This window comes from Malurus melanocephalus, unplaced genomic scaffold, assembly GCF_030028575.1.
Source record: "Malurus melanocephalus ecotype Western Australia unplaced genomic scaffold, MMel_1.1 scaffold_2, whole genome shotgun sequence".
NCBI classification, from domain to species: domain Eukaryota; kingdom Metazoa; phylum Chordata; class Aves; order Passeriformes; family Maluridae; genus Malurus; species Malurus melanocephalus.
In genome coordinates this window covers 5,400,906-5,421,939 of record NW_026623234.1, presented here as the reverse complement: position 1 = coordinate 5,421,939, position 21,034 = coordinate 5,400,906, and the positions used below count along the sequence as shown (strand labels likewise).

Here is a 21,034-nt window from a genome sequence, read left to right as displayed (position 1 = left end):
GCCTCGTCATAAAATCCCTATTCCTCCACCCCGAACCTGCATGAGGAGTTCCTGCCTGCTCCACGACTCCGTAACTTTTAACACTGGATTTATATGCAACTGGGGCTGCAATGGGATCAAATTTAAGTACAAGTGAGGTAAGCAAAAAAGGTGACAGCAARTGTAAAATGATTCGAATTGTCTGCTGTTCCAGTGAAGCTGATCACAGAGGAGAACGCGTGGTTTGAGTTGTGTGGGCAGTCCAGGGAAATGGAGTTTGCTGTTCCTCAGATCTTGTTGCAAGGATGGCTTTCCTAGTCTGGGCTTTCACAGGACCTCATGGCACGCCTGCATTTTCAAGTTACATTTTTGAGCTAACCACGTTGCTTATTGTGCTTTCTTATTAAAAAAAAAAAAGCTTCATGTCAAGGAAATGAGAAGCTGGCAGAGAGTTGTGATGGTGGCCAGTAAAGCATCTGATGATGTCATTAACAAGCAGAGCTCTAAATATGATTTTGAATGTGAGATGTTTTGATATGTCAGCCTAAAGTAAGCAWTTAACATTGTAGTTTAGTTTTGTTAACTTTGCCTTGTGTTGTTTTTCCTAGACTTTTACGGGCACCTCAGCACCAGCGGTGAGAACGGTAGGTAGCAATTAGCTGGCCCTTCATTAAATGCTGTCCAGTGCTGAATGTAGMTCACCAGAAAATATTTTAGGAATTCAATGGCTCGGGGGAAAACTGTGTTGCGAAGTTTACTGAGCATTGAAAAGCTGAGCTGTGACTGCAGCTCTGTGGATGAAATATTGCCATGGTTTTCCATAAGCTTGGAATAGTCTGGCCTCTGTTGGTGCCTGGTGCTTATGATGTTGGTGTTGCACTTTATCTGGGCTGGTTTGTACTTTGCCTATATTAATTTTTTAATTCCTCCTTTCTTTTGGATTTCAATTTCTTTGGATGAAATATTCCCATCTTCTTATATATTATTCTTTTATAAGAAAAACTTTTCAATGGGTCTTTCCATTGTCCTTAGTGCTCTCGTATTCCTTGTAGCCTTTCCTTGCAGTGTAATGATTTGTTCTAGAACTTGCAATTCTCTGTGCAGCACATTGTTTAYAGGTAAAACTGTAGAAAAAAATGTGTTGTGTTCAGCCTCCTGACACACCTGATCTTATCAGCCCAGTAGCAGTGGGAATAGTACCCAAACCTGGTGCCAAAGTGAGGCAAAAAAAGAGCAAAAGGCGTTTTGTAAAGGCTGAATTGAGGATGAATTCTTTGCACAGGCAAATGAGAACTCCATGGGCAATTAGCAGACGTTTATGTTAAGAGGTATTAGCATAAAGGAAAATATATCAGAGAAGCTGCTGTGAGCCCATGGGTGGGAGCAATGCCAGGGCAGCAGATGGGGCTGTTCTTGGACACCTGGAGTGGCTTTGGGGCTGCCAGTAGCACCTGCAGCTCTGGGGATCTGTASTTTGCAAGATGGGCTTTTGCCTCTCATTCAGGGATGTAGGACTTTTCCGGCTTTGTATCCACATGGGGAGTTCAGAGTGGTACAGAGAACCTTTTAAATTGTGGTAAATTTGGTCTGCCTTGTGAAGGTTTGCTGCTGTTGATAGTGTCTAATGCCTGTTTGTGCCTGAGAGTCACTCATTCTCTCTGTTCAAAGTGAAATGCTGTGGTACAGACTTTGCAGAATTTCTTCAAAAACTAGTTTTTAAAATGATGATGAGGTCTCTGTGGATACCCTTGCAGCCCTAAGAAGTATGCTGGAATAATAAAAATTGGTTTTCTGAGGCCTAGCYTGTGTTTAGAGGATCAATCTGTTTCGTTTAATCCTTAGAACTTTTTTACATTGTTAGTGGTTCCATAGATGTGGGACCTCTACAGCTGCATGGCTTTAGATTTTTCCTCTTTAGGGCATTTAGGGTGGCGAAACTGACCTGAATATGGTTCTTACAATTTAGAGTAGGACCCAGACCTCTGCCCTGAATCTCCCTGGTTCACAGAGGTAAAAATCAGGACAGACTTGAACTTTTTTCCTGTTTTCCTCCTTTTCTTTCTTTTTTTTTTTTTTTCTTCGTGGAAGTTGGTATTGATGGTAAGTATATAAGCTTAGTATATAGTATATTAGTATTGATGGTAAGTATATAAGCTTACCTGAGTTGTTTTTTTGTAACTCAGTAGTTCTGTTATGGAAATGAGTTTTCATTGCCTGAGTGAGTTTCGGAGAGACCTATAGGATATGTGGGATTTCAATTTGAGTGTCTATATAAATTAAAAAGAATATGTAAAATAGTTGGTGAGAAAATTTTGGTGGTGCTCTTATGCTGACAGTCAAAAAAGTAACACTTTTTAGATCACCCAGATTACTATACCGAATCAAATTGGTGTGGTCTTGAGAAAAGAAACTGTGAAAATATTTGATCTGGTTTCTCTTATAAGATTTGGTGCCATTCTAACACACATGCCCAGCTGTGGAGTTGCAAACAGGAAGAGAAAAAAAAAACAAACCCACATGAAAATTGCGGTCTGAAGCCACAGAAGTTTTGCATAGCTCTTGGAAAGAAGCAGCCTCTGAGTCAGTGCTGCTGAATTTGGTTTTATTCTGAACCAAACTCAGTGACTTCTACCAGCTTAGTWAGACCCAGCTATGGGGTATTTTGAAGTGGGTGAAATAAATACAAAACAGCAGGACAAGGAAAAATGTATCTTATGCACTTGACCTTGCCTGAGGTGGTAGAGACAGCAGTGTAATGAAATCCCGCCTGCCTTTAAAGCTCCGAAACTCTTTGGAGTTAAAAGGTGCCACATACCTGACTCAGGTCAGTGGGGTCAGAAGCAAGGCAGTGATCTGTGTCTTAAAGCCYTGCCACTCTTTGTGACAAGTTGAGTTATTTCTTTGTTGCTTTTCATAGTTTCTAAAGTGGTGATGAGATTTCTATTCCTTATTGATGAGAAAGTCAAGGGAAGAATGCTCTGCTCCCAATAGATACACACTTTGATAACTGCCTTTTCTCTTGATGCTACTTGGAAATGTTGTATGAGTTTTGCTCTCATACAACAAGAAAAAAATTATATGAGAGACTTTTTAGCTTGGAATTTTACTAAAATAGAGCAGTTAAGGACCAGTTATATAACCCATTCATGTATGTGAACACCCCTATTGACTTCCCTAGGACGAGATATGCAAGGATTGCACAAGGGTGCCACAGGACTTAATTGAATTTTTATCTGACGTAGGACGGTGTGACCAAGTCTTGCATTTGCAGYCTCATATATTTAAGTAGTTTCAAAAGTGATTATTAAAATGCCTGGCTTGTGTTTCCGGTTTATGAGGTAAGAATCATGTCTCAGATGAAACAAATATAGAAGCTGAAAGTTGAAGTGTGTGTAATAACTGACCTGGGAGGCTTCTGGCCTCAGAACTTCCCCAGCCTGTGATATGGACATGGTCACATTGCAGGGAAGGATGTGGAAGTCCTTGCCAAGTGCTAGCAGATTAACCAGTTTAGGACCAGTTTTTCTGTGTGGCTTTGAGGAAGTTGCTGACAGCTAGACCTGGTAAAGCATTCAGGCACCAAAAAGCTAGGAGATGGAAGGTCTGACTTCCAGGACTCCAGKATGGGAATGGATTTCACAACCCAGTGTGAAGCACTGAGGATTGATTCTGTAAATTTGGAGAGTGAGATACACCAAAATGGAATTATAAGAGTTGAGCGGGGAATTATATAATCCAGGTAACAGGAACAGCTGGGAACAGAAACAACTTTCATAGTTCCKATCTCTGTGTGGCACTTGGCTGCAGGGAAATATCACTGTCCACTTGAGATTCACAAAGTAAAGCTCTAGATGCTGGTTTTCAAAGAACTGAAGCAAGGTTATTCCTTTAAAATGGTATCAAGMCCAGTGATTAACAGCAATTCCATGGCATGGGGAACTTCTGTCCAAGTCAAATCTTCTGTATTCAAGGGTTGCAAATCCACTTCTTTCTGGATAAAAGATATGCTCCACATCTTCTGTAATAACACCTCTGAGGTAAAAAATATTTACAATTTATTGAATGGGGAAAGCAGGGATTCACCAAAGTCAGTTGATTCACCAGGGATAGACAAGCCTTGGCTGTTGGTCTTTGTGTCTAGGGAGGGCTTCTCTCTTTTATTTCTATATAGAAAAGTATTTGTAGCTCTTTACCTGTGTAGTCTGAGCATGATGTCTTTTGGTGTCTTTTGATTCAAGACTACAATCCTTTTTTGGTTCTGATTTTTTTTTCCCCCAAAGAACTTCTGTTTTTCAAGGTGTGTCTATCCAAGTTTTCCTTTGTGGATATATTTGGAGCAATGGAGGAGATAGAGGTGTGATACAGTCTTTGAGAYAGCAGAAAATGTCCCACATGTGACAATTAAGGGTTTGCAGAATGTGCTCCATGGTGCTGGCCTGTGAGAGTTTGGGCAGGTCAGACAATGCAGAACAAATGTGTCAGTGACTGCTCTGCCMCTCCTGCTGCTGTCTCACTGCCCTTCAGCTCTACATCTTCGGGGCCCTTGTAAGCCCACAGGGAAGTGTAAGAGCATTCTCTAGGGATTACTCAGGTTATTTCTTGGAGGTGGTTTTTCTTCTCTGCTGCCTTTTCTGAGGAGCTGAGGTTTTCGTTGGTGAGGACAAGGACCTCCTTCATTACACTGTGTTATTGTCCAGTGTCTTGTCATGGTCCCAGTTGAGTGACACTTTGCTGAAGCACTGTGAAGCACTTCATGCCAAGCCTTGTGATACTTATGGAAAGACAAATGGGTCAGCAAAATGTATGGCCTGAATGAAGGAAATAATAGCAAGGTACATTTTCTTACTTTTGCTGGTTTATGATTAATACAGGCACTTGTGACGCCTGTACTAAGCAATAAACCCTGTGTGTTYATGTCAGGACACTGCATGAGCTTTTTGAGGGTATCGTACATATACAAGAACARTATGAGAGGGTTTACGTGTAGAGTTAGAATCATAGAATATTCTGAGTTGGAAGGGACCCACAAAGATCATTGCAGTCCAACTCTTGCACCTGCAGAGGGCCATCCCCAAGAGTCACACCATGTCCCTGAGTGTTGTCTGAACACTGCTTGAGTTCCATCAGGCTTGGTGCTGCGACCACTTCCCTGGAGAGCCTGGTCCAGTGCCCAACCACTCTCTGGCTGAAAAACCTTTTTCTAATATCCATCCTAAAGTCCYCTGACACAACTTCAGGCCATTCTTTTGGGTCCTGTCACTGGTCACCAAAGAGATCAGTGTCTGCCCCTCCTTTTCCCCTCACAAAGAATTTACAGACTGCAATGAGGTCTCCCCTCAGTCTGCTCCAGGCTGCACAGACCAAGTGACCTCAGTCACTCTTCCTACGGCTTCYCCTCCAGGCCCTTCACCATCCTCATGGCCCTGCTTTGGGTGCTCTCTAATAGTTCAATGTCTTTCCCCTACTGTGGCACCCAAAGCTGCACCCAGGACTGCAGGTGAGGCCACCCCAGGTCAGAGCAGAGCTGGACAATCCCCTCCCCTGCCCGGCTGGTGATGCTGTGCCTGATGCCCCCCAGGACACTCTTGGCCCTCCTGGCTGCCMGGGCACTGCTGGCTCATGGTCAACTTGCCACACACCAGGACCTCCAGGTCTCTTTCCTCAGGGTTGCTTCCCAGMATCTCTTTCCCCAGTCTGTGTTAGTATCCTGTTCTTACCGACTGCTACAGATAGAAAGATAAGTTTTAGGGCACAATAAAACCTGTTGCTGTTCTAAAACAGAATCAGTGARTGCAAAGCTAAGCACCAATTTGAACAAGTGTTGAGAAGAATGGTATCTGTATGTACATTGGTTTTAGAAAGAAAGGTGGTACATATGAAGGAGATGGTAATGTGTGAGAGAGAGAGAGATGTTAAGCAGTTATCTCCAAGGTGAAACAGGGAAAGGGTTAATTTATAGCCTGAGGAATATGAAGACTTATTAGTATGAGCCATTACAGACTTAATGTCTCTAAGTCCAAGTGGATTTGTGAGTAAATTCCCAAGATCAGCCTGGGATGATTTTTGTAGCCTGGGATGATTTTTGTAGCTTTCTGCTGGGGATCAGAGCTGAAGATCAGAGTCCGCCAGAGTCTTCATGAGCAGTATCTCATCACTGTCAGCTGCATTTCTGGCATTTTTGGCAATGTGCAGGATCTTGTGCTGGTGCTGGAGCTTGTGCTGGTGCACAGCAGACACTCGGCTGTACTTGGAGCTGCTGTGACAGTGTTTGGTGTCCCAGGGACAATCTGTTCCACTGCAGGCCGTGGTGTGTAAGAGGTGAGGACACCCACGCCTGTGCTCCACATGTCATGAGTGTTCATTGTGACAGTAAGGGAGCAGTGATAGAAACAAGTGATCTGTATCAAATCAAACTCTTGGCACCTATCGTGATCAACTCTGGTGATTTTGAAATACTTTGCTTCTATTTCAGGCCTGAAGAGAGGTCTGTGCCAAAAATTTGTACACATTTTTGACAGCTCCACCACTTGGTTTGACAAATTGTATTGGCTCAACCTTCAAAACCTTGTTCTATCTACGTCTTTAGGATTTCAGGGTTACTCTAGTCCGTGACTGCAGACTGTAATAATGATGTCATCCTTCTTTTTCATTTTTCCTTTTCTGAATTTTTGTGCAGGCACCAGTATCACCTTTCAACTTGCTCACCGTAAAAATACTGAGAGTGAGGAATGTCCGGAAGGCAGACTTGCGTGAGTACTTCTACTACTGTTGGATGGCTCTTAAAAACTTTTTAAAGAAAGTATTTGGACAAAGTAATTGTGTAGGAGTAAAAACATGATTGCAAAAATTATTTTTATTTTGGTACTGAAGTGTTGCTTTTTCCTCTTAAATTTAAAGAGACTGACTCAAGCAAAATGATCCACTTTATGTCATTTTTCATATCTCAGTGTATCAGATACATTTCCTACCCTCCTGATATCAGTCCTAACCATTGATCAGAGGTCTGCTCTGTAAACAATGAAAATCTTTGTATTTCTAAGTAAGAAACCTGAGTATTTCCTACAGAATTTCTAGAAGGAAGAAAGGAGAGAACTGGTAATGCAGATGTAAAATCAGCAGTAGCAGGAAAGCATATGAAAATAACAGAAGTACAATCAAAAACATTCTATTATTTCTGCAGGACGTGATAAAATTCAATGTGTTTTGGAATTAATTTAATCTACAGAGTGGAGCAATTAAAAAATCAGAAAAAAAAATTAATAGAGCACAACTCTGAGAGTTTGACAGGAGTTTAAGTGAGGGAAAGTGAGAAAAGGACATCTAGAATTGAGACTACAAAAGGAACATGCCATAACCAGATCCCAGAAAAGGAGTTAATGGTGAGAAGAGCCCAGGACAGAAACAATCTCTGCAGCAGGGAAGTTTACAGGGTCTGGTGACATCCAGGTGAGGAAGGCCTGTAACAATTCACCTTCTCTGCCTCTGCAGACTAGTGGGCATCAGCTTGTTGAACCAGAGTGTGATAGAAAATTCAATATGAATATCCTCAGTGYGAGAATGGACTTGCAAAATATGGAAAGAACAGCTTGTTCACTGTTCACATCTGACACTGACTCACCTGGGGGAAGGACTGGTTCAGTTCTTAATTTTCCAATTAAGTGAAGATCTTCCTCACCATTTCCATTCCAGAGATGTGGGTCCTCAATAACCCACTCTTCTAGGTGCACTGAGACTTGTGCCTTTTAAAAAGCAATTATGCCACTRAATTATTTTAATGGAGAAATGTGAATGGTGAAAGATCTGTTTAAAGAGGTTGGAAAAGCATGAAAGAAAAACGTGAAATAAAGACAAAGAGAATAAGAAAATTCAAATTTAGAGATGTAAAAATATAAAACAAAGAGAAAAAGTCCATACTATGTTTCCCACGTTGAACATGGCTCAAAAATCAATTTTCTCTTGGTATGCTCAGAATTTCATGCAGCACGTCATAGCTTCTAAGAAATTATTAATTAATGCAATCTGTACTTTGAGATTTTAACGTGTGTGGTGGGTCAGGAGTAGAGGGAAAWCTTATCAGAGGTTGAATTTGGTGGTTTCTGGTAGGAGGGATGTGGTTAGATCACATGGAAGTTGAGCTTAACAACAGTATTTTTGAATGACTGATTACTATCAGGGAAGAAATCTCTGCTGCTCTTACATGTGGTGTTGYGGGTTACTTATGCATCTTCCACAATGTAATACCACTGTGCTTATTTTTCTTTTTCCTTTGGTTCATTAGACGAAGTGAGAGCACCTTATAAGTTGTGAAGTTAAGGATTTCTTAGAGATTAGAGACATATTTTTTTACAGAAGCATACATGCTTTGAGATTATAGTTGTACACACAACTTTTTATTCATCAAAATCTGAATTTTCAAGTGCCTAACTGTTGTTTTGCACCAACCAAATATGATCTGACCAGGCCAGCACTGCAATTGTATCTACAAACCCACATGAATAACAGAGTGTGCATTTCTGTATTCCTGCACTTCTGTACTGCCTGCTTTTGTTTCATTTCCTTGTGCCTGTCCTTCTCGGGGCAGSTGCTCACAGTCATTCCTTATCACAGTAAATCATGAGATCTTTTTTGGATAAACCTGTTGGCATGCCTGCTGCACCATTTTCCTACTTGGCGTTTTGCTCTCAAGAGCAGGTGAATATCACATCTTGATCCCCTTGAGATGCCCCACATTCAGAACCTGGGCATCCCAAAAATTTGTTTAAAATGTATCTGGCAGAAAGATTTGCAAGCTTTTYGGCAAGAGGATTTTCTTAACAGAAAATTTATTGTCTGAAGAAATGGATGTTATTGTGTCCATTTTTTTTGTCCACAGTGGAAAGTCTTTTTCAGGCAGTGTTTTACCTTTTCTGGGCATTAAAAAGCCAAACATTTCAGCTAGTTWTCCTTGAAACCTCAATATTTTCAACTAGGGGAAAATGTCCCTGTTCTGCCTATATCTAATGGTAAACTATGAGGCTTGTTACAATTCTGAGTTAGCATTTATGTCCTCCACTTCATCTTTCCAGTTTAACTGGTTAAATCTTGGTGTTCCCTATGTCACTTTACTTTGTTTCCATTTATATTCTCTTTGTTGAAGCGTTTGTCCTGTTTTTTATTGAAGTGAACCTTTCTTCTTGTTCATTGACTCTCACGTTCCTATTTACTTCACCAGTGAAAAATAAGAATACTTTAAGAGTATTCCTCCCTGCTGATGTTTCAGAACAAAATAATTTTAATAGATCTGAGTATAGGTCTGAAAATCTAGACTTTGTTTTGGACSCTGACAATGACTGCATTTTGAGATGTTGGGCAAAGAACAAAAACATGGAATGGTTCGGGTTGGAAGGGACCTTAAAGATGATCTAATTCTGACTCCCTGGCCRTGGGCAGGGACACCTTCCACTAGACCAGGTTGATCAAAGCCCCRTCTGGGGTGGGGGATAGTCTTGAACACTACAAGAAATTCAGGTTTTCTCAATGTACTTATCTGCATAATCCTCATGTGTCTATTGTGAAGTAATCAGTGTGTCTCATGCTCTTTGAAAATGGAAAGGTAGCATTTAATCATTAACCATTTGCATTTTGATCTGCTTACATTTGTGCCTCTTGCTGAACATCTGATCAGTCACAGTCCTCTGATCAGGTGTGTTTTAGGCTGCTTTGTGGAAATGCTTTCCTTCCCACAGTCACCATCCAGATTTTGCTGATTGTGGYTAACTGCACAACCAAGGCACAGCTTGGCTGTTAGGAAAACCCAAATCTATAGTTGCTACTGAAAGATAAAGAGGAAATACATGAAGTAATTGTTCTTAATATGATGTAATAGCACTGTTACAYGTTTCAAGCATGATGCAGGCACTGACTGTGAGCTGAATTATTTGGCCTCCTGTGACTCACAAGGYTGGTGTAAGAACCAGGTGACCGACTGGTTGAGCACTGCTAATGTGAAATAGGGAGACTGCATMACCGGTGTGAGAGAAAGGCCATTGACACCTGCATCATTCTCTGTTAAGTCTCACTCCCTGGAGCTGTCCCTCCAAAATTGAGGACTCAGACTACAGGAGAAGTTAATGTCTTCATTGGCACTCACGGCTTCCTTCCCCAGTCGTGAGTGGTGGCAGCACCTTTCCAGTCTGCTAATAGAGYAGTAGGAAGGAACTGAACAAGCAGTAATTTATTTGTGTTGATGAAACTGATTTTGTTTTCTGAAATTGCTGCTGAGAAAGACTCAACTTCTGAAAACTTTGTCAAATGTATGAATGAATATGGGATTGGCACATTCTGATTTGTGATAAGGAAATCAAACAGCTTTGATAGGAGAACATTAAGTAAAAAAAAAATAAAAATCTGTTGCTCTTCACTTAAGCCAGCACTAAATAGAGGCTTTCATTTAGTTAAAGTACCCAGTCTGGGGAAGAAAAGAAGTCTCTCTGTAGCCCAGATTGAAGGTTGTGAGGTGTGTTGCCTGTTCCAGCCATTTGGATAATCGTGAAGATAAAGAAATGCTGCATGTAYTGTATGTGAAAGACAGTGCAATTTCAAATATAAAGTAACATACAAAAAAAGAAAGTATGACTGGCTGTAAGAGTGAAAAGGTGGAAATAGACATGGCAAACATGTGAGGATGTCTGTTTTCTTGCGCTTCATTGTGTTATTTACTCCTAATCCTGTCTATTTTAGCAAGAAAGCCCCAACTGTGCTGATTAAATGGGAACTGTGCAATAATTCTTCCTCTGAATGCACATTAACTGTGCTCATCTTCTCCCTGTACAGTCACCCTCTCAGACTGTTACGTGACGCTGTGGCTGCCTACAGCCTCATCTGAGAAGGTTCGGACCAGGACCATCAGGAACTGCAAAAACCCYGTTTGGAATGAAGCTTTCTGCTACAAGATCGACCGCCGTGTCAAGGTAATGAACATCAGTTCTTTTCACCATTTGATAGCCGCATATCTAACGATATAAATATATATAGCTATATATAATCAAACACTGAGGTTGTTAAAGATTTCTCAGGGAAACAAACCCTGTAGCTGACATCTTCCTTAGTGTTGTCCTATTCCAGTTATTTATTATTTAAACACCTGCTATACTGCAGTTAGGAGGAATTAAATGCCTTTCAGAATACAGCCATACTGTCCTGTACCAAATCTTGACACATACAAGTAAAAACTCAGGAAAAAGATCACATAAAAATAATAGTAAAATCACTCAGTTTTAGATATTGTAGAAAGAAAATTCTTTCAACCTTCTTATGTACCTATGACTGTTTTATACACTTAGACCAAAGGCCATAAACTAAGTGTAGAAACATTTAACACAGTTATTTATTACAAATTCATGAATGTTCTGCGTTACCTGCTTTTCTTGTCTGCCTGGGGGAAATGAAACAAGCCTGCTTCTTCATGTATGTAGTTATCAATAATGTGATGTCTAATAATCACAAACTTTTGTCCCTTTTCTGTTTCCCTTTGTCCTTTTGCTTTGTTGCCCTAAAACTGAAAGGGCAAGGAAAGAAAACCTAATATTGAGATTTTCCTGCCTTATGGAGCTCTTAAATAGTAATAACTCCCTAATATTCTTAATCTCTTTGTGCAGAACGTGCTGGAGCTGAAGGTCTGTGATGAAGACACCATCACCAGGGATGATGAGCTCTGTACAGTTCTCTTTGACATAGATAAACTCACCGTAGGACGTACTGTTCGTGTGAAGTTTCAGCTGAATCCGCAGGTGAGCGATGGAATTGGTGAGAATGAAAGCAAATTCTCTCCTCCCATCCCAATATGTCCTTTTGCAGTGTTTCATTGTAGGAAACATCTACTCAAACTGTATTTTGCTGCTATTCTGAGGAGGACTAAAAGTCCCTGTATGAGTTCTCCATGCTAGATTTTGTTAAGAACAGATATCCATGCTAACAATCTAGTTGGGAACCAGCTAGAACTAATTGTCCAGGGTCTTCATTATGAATATTTCTGGCATGTTTGTTGGCTCTTGGCATAAGTTCTGAATTTTCAGCCCATTTTAACTGTAATGGTATTAAAGGGTCTGATTCTTTTTGTTGGGAATTAAAATCTGAAAAAGTGGCTGTTTTAGCAGAATAGCAGATTCTGCAGCTGCATGCTTTTAAAGCAGTTTGATTTTTAAAAAAATAGTTTTAGCAGCTGCCTTTTCAATATCTTAAATATCAGTATTTTCAGCTGACACTATGGTTTTCTCACATTCTGGGAGCTTTCCTAAGTCCTATTCTAAATGCATATTTTTAAAATTATATGTGATTGGTATGATGAAAGGTGTGAAGGAAAACAAGCAATCAATCTTTCTTTCTTTTTTTTTCTCCTCTCTTCAGGCACGCGAGGAGCTGGAGGTGGAGTTCACATTGCAGAACACGTGAGTAGAGTTCTAAATTCTAAATAAAGTGTTATATTCAGTATAAAAATAGCCTGAAAAGCTGGTCATATGTGATAGTGCTTCTTAAACCTGAAGTCTCTAGACACAGTATGTTTTCATTCAAGTCTAGTAAAATGAAATTTCAGAGTACATATTTTTAGACCTTAAATATCTGAAATGTCATTTTTCCATGTTTGAGTTCTGCCTCTTGGGCACCACCTTCTTCCTTCCAACTTCCAACCTCTTTTTTTTTCCTCGTTGAATCAATGAGATACACAAGGAAGTATGAGGACAATGACAATATTCAGGAAGTTTTGACTCTCATGGGAAGTGCCAAACCTAAATGCCTTAATTACCCACTTCTTGGGGAATCTGGTTTTCTGGAGGAGCAGCAGTAGGCTTAAGAGCTGTTCRTGGAGTTTTACTCTTTAGAGGAGGTGTTTGTTTCACGTAATTCATGCTGTGGATCTGGGAGCTTATCACCTGAACTGGAAGGGGAGTCTGTTGCAGAATCATGAGTCTGTTTCCAAAATATGCTTCATAGCTCTGAGGAAGCTAATTGAAAGGGTTTCTGTTACCAGTTCAATCCATGTTACTGGACCTAATGTGTTGTTAAAAGAACCTTAGAGAAGGTACTGCTCTCAGATGGCACTGCTGGAACCTTCTGAAGGCGTTTGGGGCACTTCAGGGGCCTGGCAATGTGATCTGTKGGTGGACACTTTGAATTCCCGACATCAGGGGAAATGAAAACTTGTTGGTGAAAGGAAGCAGCTCAGTGTTAAGAACAGAGAAGGAAAGATCTCACAGTGCTCACACACAAAAGAGCTACCAGAGCCGAAAAAGTCTCAGGATCTCTTATTACAACTCATGGAGACTCATCAGGGTGGATTGTTAGTTGTTTACTGCTCACCAAAGCTGGCAAGAGGCCCAGCAGCATTGAGACAAATGGTGCCTGTCACACCTCAGGAGTGTCACAACATCGGTAATGGCAATGGGAAAGTGCCAGCAGCCATCCCAAATATCCTGTCAAGGGTCTTCCTTCTTTTGCAGGTTACAGGATGGCTTGTGGAGTTGGTACCTAGAATCATGCTCTTGATAATCCTGTCTTTTGATGGGGGAGGCCCAGGCAGGTTGTGTGGCTTGGGTGTTGTGCACAAGTGGATTTGCATATGGGAACAGAGGCTGGAACTTGTCTTGGAGCACGGGTGCCACCAACTCTGTGCCAAACTCTTCTGAATGACCTTGCAGCCAATTGCCTTTTCCTGGMGTTGTATTCGATAAAGCCAGAAATGTGCAATTTTTGCAAATGATGCCTAATGAGGAATTCTACTGGTTGGATCTGTACCAATTAAAAGGATTCTTTGTGGTCTCAAGGAAGAGGTTTTAAAAAGCATGACAGTCATGGCTCAGTTGCTCCAGAGAGAAGGCATCTGATCTACTTCTTTCCATTCATAGTGTGGTTTCTGAGTGACCAATGCAATAGCTGTGGCCTGAGGAATTGCACATGCAAAGGCAAGATGTTATGTGCATTATAAGTGAGGGAATGTCCCTATAAGGTTGCAGTAGGACTGAAAAAATGGGTTTCCTGTCAGAAAGCAGATAAACCTTTCCCCTGCTACCTCTCCTTTGCATTTCTTGCATTTGTGTGGTGGTCACTGCTGTTCTGCCCATCAGCTGAGTCTGAGATTAAAGCCTAAGCACATCTGAATTGATTAAACATTGTGATCTTGGTTGGATATTGAGAGGGTGGTTTTGTTCCCTGAGTTTGGAATGCGTGGTGTCAGGAGTAATTAAAGAAAGGATTCGTCCACTGGAATTGTAGGCAACAGATTGCATAGATAAACTAGAGAGCCTTGGGAAGGTCTGAGCAACTGAAGTGAAATAGTTGAGATGGGTCACCAGGAAGCTGTGGACCCAAACCAACCTCTGCTGTGTTGAACAAGCTCAGCAGGTTTCAGCAGGTTTGTCATTGCTGGATGGAAGAAGAGTTGACAGAGATTGGAGATAATTTCCAGAGGGAGAGAGCCCTCTGATAACAAGGAATACCACTAARCATGTGGGATAGTTTCTAGAAATCTTGTATTGTGATGGTAACAATGAAAACACACTTTTTGGGGGTACTATGGCAGTTTATTTCTGAAATTAATAATTAATCCCACCTGCATTTTTTCCTGATAATATTTATCTGTAGTTTTTTATTTCTTCCCGTCTTCATTCTAGATTTTACTAATTACAGAATTTACTACGTTAGCTTGTTCCTTCTTTCCAGCATKTCAGATGAATAATATCTCAATGAAGTGTAACCCCAGGCCAGGAAAGTTTCCTGGGTTGCACCTGTGACAGTGGCTTTGCCGCTCCTCTTCTTTTTGGTCTATAACCTCACTGCAAATGTTGTGCTTTGCGTTACCTTTACCAAAAAGAGCATTATAAAAATTACATCACCATACATTGGAGGGCTGTACGAAATTGGTTTCTGCATCCATTCCCATTGCATTTTATGTAAAATGGAAGAAAAGCTTCACTTTGGTAGTGGGTTTCCCCAAGTGGGAGATGAACACCCTCCCCAGCTGTGCCTCGCCCTCGCGCCRCTGCCGCAGTCGTGGTCGGTGCTGCAGAGTGGCAGGTACCACACGCTGATCCTAGCGACACAGAGAGGGAGGCACAGTCCTTCCTGCACGTGCCTTGGCACCACCAGCCGAGCCAGGGGATGGCAAATGCCTGCCCCAAGTTGTCTGGGCCCATAACACGAGCCCGGCTGGCGCGAGAGCCGCCGCACTTGGGCAGCGGTGACAGAACAGGTAAGGCTGCTGTGCGCAGGCGGCTGGTTCACGTGCTTTAGTGCTTTCTGCCTCGTTTCCCGGTGATCACCAGTGGTAACCTGGGCTTTCTGCCCGTGTCTCCACTGGCAGGGTGCAGCACCAGCACGAGCCCATACGTGTGGCGACAGGGACGGGGTCCCGCTGGACCCGCTGGCTGCGCTCGCTCAACATCCCCTTCCCCTCCGACTTGTTCTGAAGCCACACCCGACGCTGAGGGGCCACCAAGAGGCTTCTGGTGAGCTGCAAGGTAATTTGAGCTTCCAAGGAAAGGTCTGAGAGCCCCAGGGGTATTTGTTGTACCTGCTGATCTTCTTTTCAACCTCTTTTATCTTTCAGATGTCTCAAGCTGAGGAAGTGCATCTCTCACAACTCTTAGAAGAATGAAGGACCGCTCTTACACAACCTTTCAACTCTACTCCCCCCCCCTTTTTTTTCTCAAATGTGAAAGATTATGTTTAAAACAGAGCCCAATTAACATAAATAAATGTAAATAGGTGTACAAAAAGCTGTATAAAAGTTAAATATTAATTATTGAAACATGGCAAAAGCAGGATTTTTAGAAAATAAAAGTCTTTTTTTTCTTTCTGTAGTTCTGCTGTGTTGTTTTGAGAAATTCCTCTCGTATGACAGAGGCCCAGCAGATCATGATAACGATTTGGTTTGGGCACTGCTGAGAAACCCTCAGGCTGTCTCCATCCATGGTGGGCAAAGTGTACTGTTTGTATTTCTGTGGGGARGAGCGCTGAAGACAAAAATTTTAAGTCGAGAAAGAGCTTTAGAGGAGAATACAGCTTTTTTTGCTGAAAGAGTACCACTCCCCATTCTTCCCTTGGGTTGTCAGAAAGCTCAGAAAAGTAGCCTACATTATTAGGGAAGCTACTAAAGGAAGGGAAAGCTGAACCTGACATGAAAGAATTCAGCTTTAGTTGATAGATATAAAAAAATCCAGATTGTGTGGTGAAATGGCACACAGTAGTCTGTTCTAAATGAGAACTCCAACAGAAGAATCTGTGTGACTGCAGGTTCCCATCCAATATTGCCCAATTGATTTTAAGTCAGGCATAATCCAAAAAGGAGAAGGCAGTAGTTTGGTGTGTACCAGGTGTTGGAAAATGATCCCTGTGCTCATAGAGCCCACTGCAGCCTTGGGCACTCTTTCAACAAATGCTCAGTGAGGAAGAAAGCCCAAACTCTGTTTTTTGACCTGCTCCAGGCCTTAATGTGCTCTCAGTTCTCCTGGTGAAACTGAGGTCTGCAATAAAAAAGGCCACAGCTCACAGTCTGTGATGGAGGAGCATAAATATGTGGAATGAGGGCTGTCTAATAGCAGGTTTGTTGTTAGAGAAATTACCAGCTAATCCCAACGTGGAAGTTATTTAGTGCTCCAAAGACAAGCAAAATATTCAAAGGTTCCTGCCAACCTGAGCTCTTCTGCACCCACCTGAGCTGTGTTTCTCACCACAGCTGATTTCCTAAAATTCAGAGAAAGATGAGTACCCTGGCTCTTAAAACAAAGGGTATGGATCATCAGGTTAAAAAGAAATTAAAAAATGAAAGCATCTGTCTTGTGCTGTGACCAGCAGGAACCTTCAAATTTGGGATAAAAGTTGAAAGAGCAGTGTGGGGCGTAGCTAACAAATGGCRGCAGTGGTGAAAGCCAACAGAGACATCTCAGCCATCATTAATGACTGGGCTGTCCTGGCTCTTCCCTGGAGCTTTCCAAGCTCTGCTCTGCTCTGTGAACAGCACAGCTTCTCCCACCCTGTTTGAAGGTCCTGACTTGGAACTCCCAACTTTGAGCCTAACTTTAGACTTTGCTGACACCTCAAAAATACTGTACTTTACTGGATATTTACCGCCATGAAGAGATATCTTTACGTGTCTTTTCACTTTCAGGCTATGCAGGCTGAGGTCTTTTAATATCTACCATGTTGTTTTTTGCTTTCCCTATTTTCTTTAAATGAAGTACTCGAGAATGGTGACACCATATGTTATGTAATGTTACAACTATTTGACTACAAAATAGTAATTAAGCACAAAAATTTGTGCCTGAAACAAACCTTGAGTGGTACTTAAACCCATTTACCCGAATACAAATGGAAACACTGGGTATTTTTGACCAGTTCCTGACCAAAGTTTTTTGAACTCATTTAAAACAAAAACTTAGAAAATTTTCAAGTGTATAAGTGGGTTTTTGTGATGAGAGGTGCTTGCTTGGGTTTTGTTGTTGATGTTTTGCTTTTAATGGAAACCTTTTCCCGAATGTTCTGTACTATATTTAGCCAGTTCATATTTTTCTCTTAAAGGAAAATACCCGCTTGGAAATGAAAATTTAAACTATTTATGAGCTTTGTGATTTTGAGTGAATACTATCATCTGTGTTTATACTGAAATCTAATTGTTGTGATAAACTTTCACTTTAAGTWGATAAAAACAACATCATTCACCTCATTTTAAAGGAGTTGTTTTGTCTGGTTTCAGCTGAGATAAAAATACATACATCAGCTATAGAACTGTATGGGATCTCAAAATGTATAATCCACAGCTTATAAATGAATAAACATCTCAAACTCTCTGTAGCAGTTTCGGGAGTCAGTGGTCAATCCTTATAAAGTTACATATGTATGTATTCCCTTTGGACTAATCTCAGTTCTTGAGACATTATATGAATTTACATCTGTAATTCAATTAAATTGTAAATTATACGATATCCTTAATGAGAAAGTGCCTGATTTTTCTGATGGAAAAATATTTTAGAATATAAAAAATACTGGCTGAAATATACAGATTCATCCCGGCCCCTAGGTGTGGAAGCACATCTATACACGTAATGATCAATTAAAATTTTGTGTGATTTGCAGGTCACTTCATAGACATGAAAAATTTTTTCTGCCATGATGGTAAATTTTTTATAAGTTGTGGAAATCTAGGCAGTTGCATTTGTTTTTGAAGGACAAAACCTTGGGTTAAACARTGTAACACTCAAAATATTTAAGATGGGTTTAACAGCTCCAGCTGTCCTCAAAATCAATATTTCACATATCAGTATTCATTACATGGTTTACTAAAGCAAGTCTGTAAGATCATAGGAGTAGGAATCCAACTTCGTATTCTATCATGAGTGGATGGAAAAAATTGCAACTCAGGTCATCATCTAATCCTAAGCTTTAAAATATTTTTGAGTAAGAATGTTAAAGTCAGAAATGTCAAAGCTAACAGAGGGAGAAACAAATAATGTGTTAATCATAGACTCAAATATTTGTCTGACTTTTACTACCCATGACATTTCCTTTTTTTTTTTTTTTTTCAGTCTGGACTATCCTGATGGCATTATTACAAATGGAGTACTAGTGGTAAAATATATTTTTATTATGTTCTTTCTTGTGTTTGAATAACAAGTGTTGATATTTCTAACTCTGGAAACTTTGAGCTGTGTCCCAAAGGCAGTACTGCCTCCTACTTTCTTCTATAAACTGTAGGCCGAAAACTATGAGGAGAAAGTGTTACAAAGCTCATAAAAATAGTACCATATTTTAATATGCTCATTACTTTGAATTAGGCTCATCTTCTTTGCTTAACTGTCTCTCCAAGTTGAGGCAGCTATGAGTTGTTCCTCTTTAATTTCAGTTTTGGAAAGAAATACTATTGCGTTCATGTTATCTAAAGACACACTAATAGATGATAATTGTCTTGCTCATTGATCAACCAGAGGGGTTGGATGGGAACAGTATGAATCACTTGCAATGACATTTACACTTCTCTCAATCATCTTTTATCCTCTCTTGCTGCAGGCACGTGAGGTTTCCTGTTTGGAGGTTAGAGTGGATACGGGGAAGCTGAAGCAGCAATCCACAAGTGAGGTTATTGCTTCATTAACCTATTGTTCTTGTGTTGTTATTTAGTCATTATAACAGATGTTGAAAAAAATTAATAATCAGTTGTGCACGTTGTTCTGTGTCACATAATACTTGGTTTTACCATGCCCCACCTTGCAGAAAGGTTGTATCTGTCAAGTTTGTCAAGTATTTAGTTATGAGGCAAATCTTAAACTGATGCAAAACCAGAGATACATATACAAGGATGAAAATCTTGGAAAAATTAGGTCAATTCTCTTTGTTCAAAACTAATTTTTCTAACTAAATGGAATCTTTTAGAATTATGTTATAATTAATGTGTAGAAATCTTATCCCCTGTTTGATTTTGGTTTGAGTATGTACACAGTTTCTGCATGTTTAGAGTTCTGAACTTTTTTTTTTCTGTTCTTTAGCAAAAATAATGAACTTAAGTTTAAAGAGAAAGTTATATCGAAGTACTGTGCTACCATAGAATCACCATAACACTCCTTTAGCTGTAAAATGTAGCTTTAACAAATATAGCAGGATTCTTCACTAGTTTTGATTCAAATGAACAGTAGCTTCGTTTTTGTCACTTTTTTTTTTTCCCTGTGTAAAGCTGCTCCTGAGGCAAATCTCAAAATCTCATGACTGTTCTGAGTTGCTTCATGAACAGCAAATTGATCCCTATGAAGAAAATGGTAGCAATGACTGAGTTGCATTACAGGAAGTTTCAGACAGAAATGTAACGTGGGAAGGAAACGTTAGTAACCTGAAATTATGTGTCTCTTGGCCCTGATATTGCAAGAGAACAGCAAATGATCTCTCTGTAAACACACAGGCTTTTCTGGACAAGAAACAGCCTTCAGGTTGTTTGCATTTTGGTGACAGGAGGGCACATGCCAACTGGTCTGATAGAGTTTTGGGTTTATAGAATTATTTGACTATTACTCTTAATATTGTAAAATGTATACTATGAACCAGAACAGACTTGCATCAAATAAGATACTTTTATTCAACAGGAATAATSCAAAATGTCTTTAAACTGATACTTCTTTAAATCCAGATCTTGGTTTAGTTTGTTCACAGAAAACATCTAACAAATAGCAAGCTACAGTATTTTAAAAATCTGTGATTTCTGTATATTGATTGTTTATACAGATTCACCAAGTTATTTTTTATCAATTTTCAGTGAGTTTTGGCCACCCAAAATCTACTTAGTTATTGTGGTGTAAGGAAAATCTAACAAAAAGTGTGCTGCACGAACACGGATTGGGTTTTTTAATTAGTTACATATGTTTGCTGGTAATAGTTAAAATTCTGCTTTTCCTTGCCTCTAGACCCAGAGCTTACATTTACAGTGAAAGGATCACATGAAGGAAGCCACAAGATTTTGCTGGACTCTGGCCCCAGCCTTCATATAATCATATTTCACTGCATCATAAATGACCAGACCAGACTGGATGTCATATTACCAGAAGAGGTAAGTTCTCCTTCTGTCTGCTCCTGTTAACCCAAATGAAATTAGAACAAGAAATTAATAGAACAAGTAAACTGAGCTAACCTTCTTAGTAGTCGGAGAAGTTCTAGAGAGGATAARCCTTTCATGTACAATTACCCAGTTGTTTTTTACATTTTTTCAGCTGGCTGATGAAAATGAAACCGAGAAATCTGGTATCCTTTCTTTCCCTCTGAATTCACTCCCTCTGCAGAAGGAAATAGTACTAGAAGAGGTGAGTGTTGTGAACCTTTTGAAACATATATTTTAAAAATGTGCTTAATGCTGTTCTTCTAGWAATAAAGTTATGAAGTAAACAAAGTCACAGTATAAAACTGTACAGATATTTATTTGAAATATTAAAAAGATTTAAGATTGTCAWATTCACTTTCATGGAAGAAGGTGTTAATAATTTTAATAATACAAAAAGCATTGCAAACCTGCATTCTACAGTTAGAATTAAGTAGTTTCAAGGAACAA

General features: G+C 40.2%; 1 protein-coding gene across 1 annotated transcript in view; it reads left to right on the top strand.

The window, feature by feature from the left end:
• LOC130573484 (cytosolic phospholipase A2 epsilon-like) overlaps positions 1 to 21,034 on the top strand; it is a 33,228-nt gene continuing 12,194 nt past the window's right edge. Inside the window, exons 1-10 of the mRNA XM_057365935.1 lie at positions 1 to 137; positions 588 to 623; positions 6,656 to 6,728; positions 10,792 to 10,928; positions 11,616 to 11,747; positions 12,364 to 12,404; positions 18,534 to 18,576; positions 19,015 to 19,078; positions 20,397 to 20,539; positions 20,700 to 20,789. Coding sequence (XP_057221918.1) covers positions 111 to 137; positions 588 to 623; positions 6,656 to 6,728; positions 10,792 to 10,928; positions 11,616 to 11,747; positions 12,364 to 12,404; positions 18,534 to 18,576; positions 19,015 to 19,078; positions 20,397 to 20,539; positions 20,700 to 20,789 — 786 coding nt within the window. The 5' untranslated portion in view covers positions 1 to 110. The remainder of the gene's footprint in view (positions 138 to 587; positions 624 to 6,655; positions 6,729 to 10,791; positions 10,929 to 11,615; positions 11,748 to 12,363; positions 12,405 to 18,533; positions 18,577 to 19,014; positions 19,079 to 20,396; positions 20,540 to 20,699; positions 20,790 to 21,034) is intronic.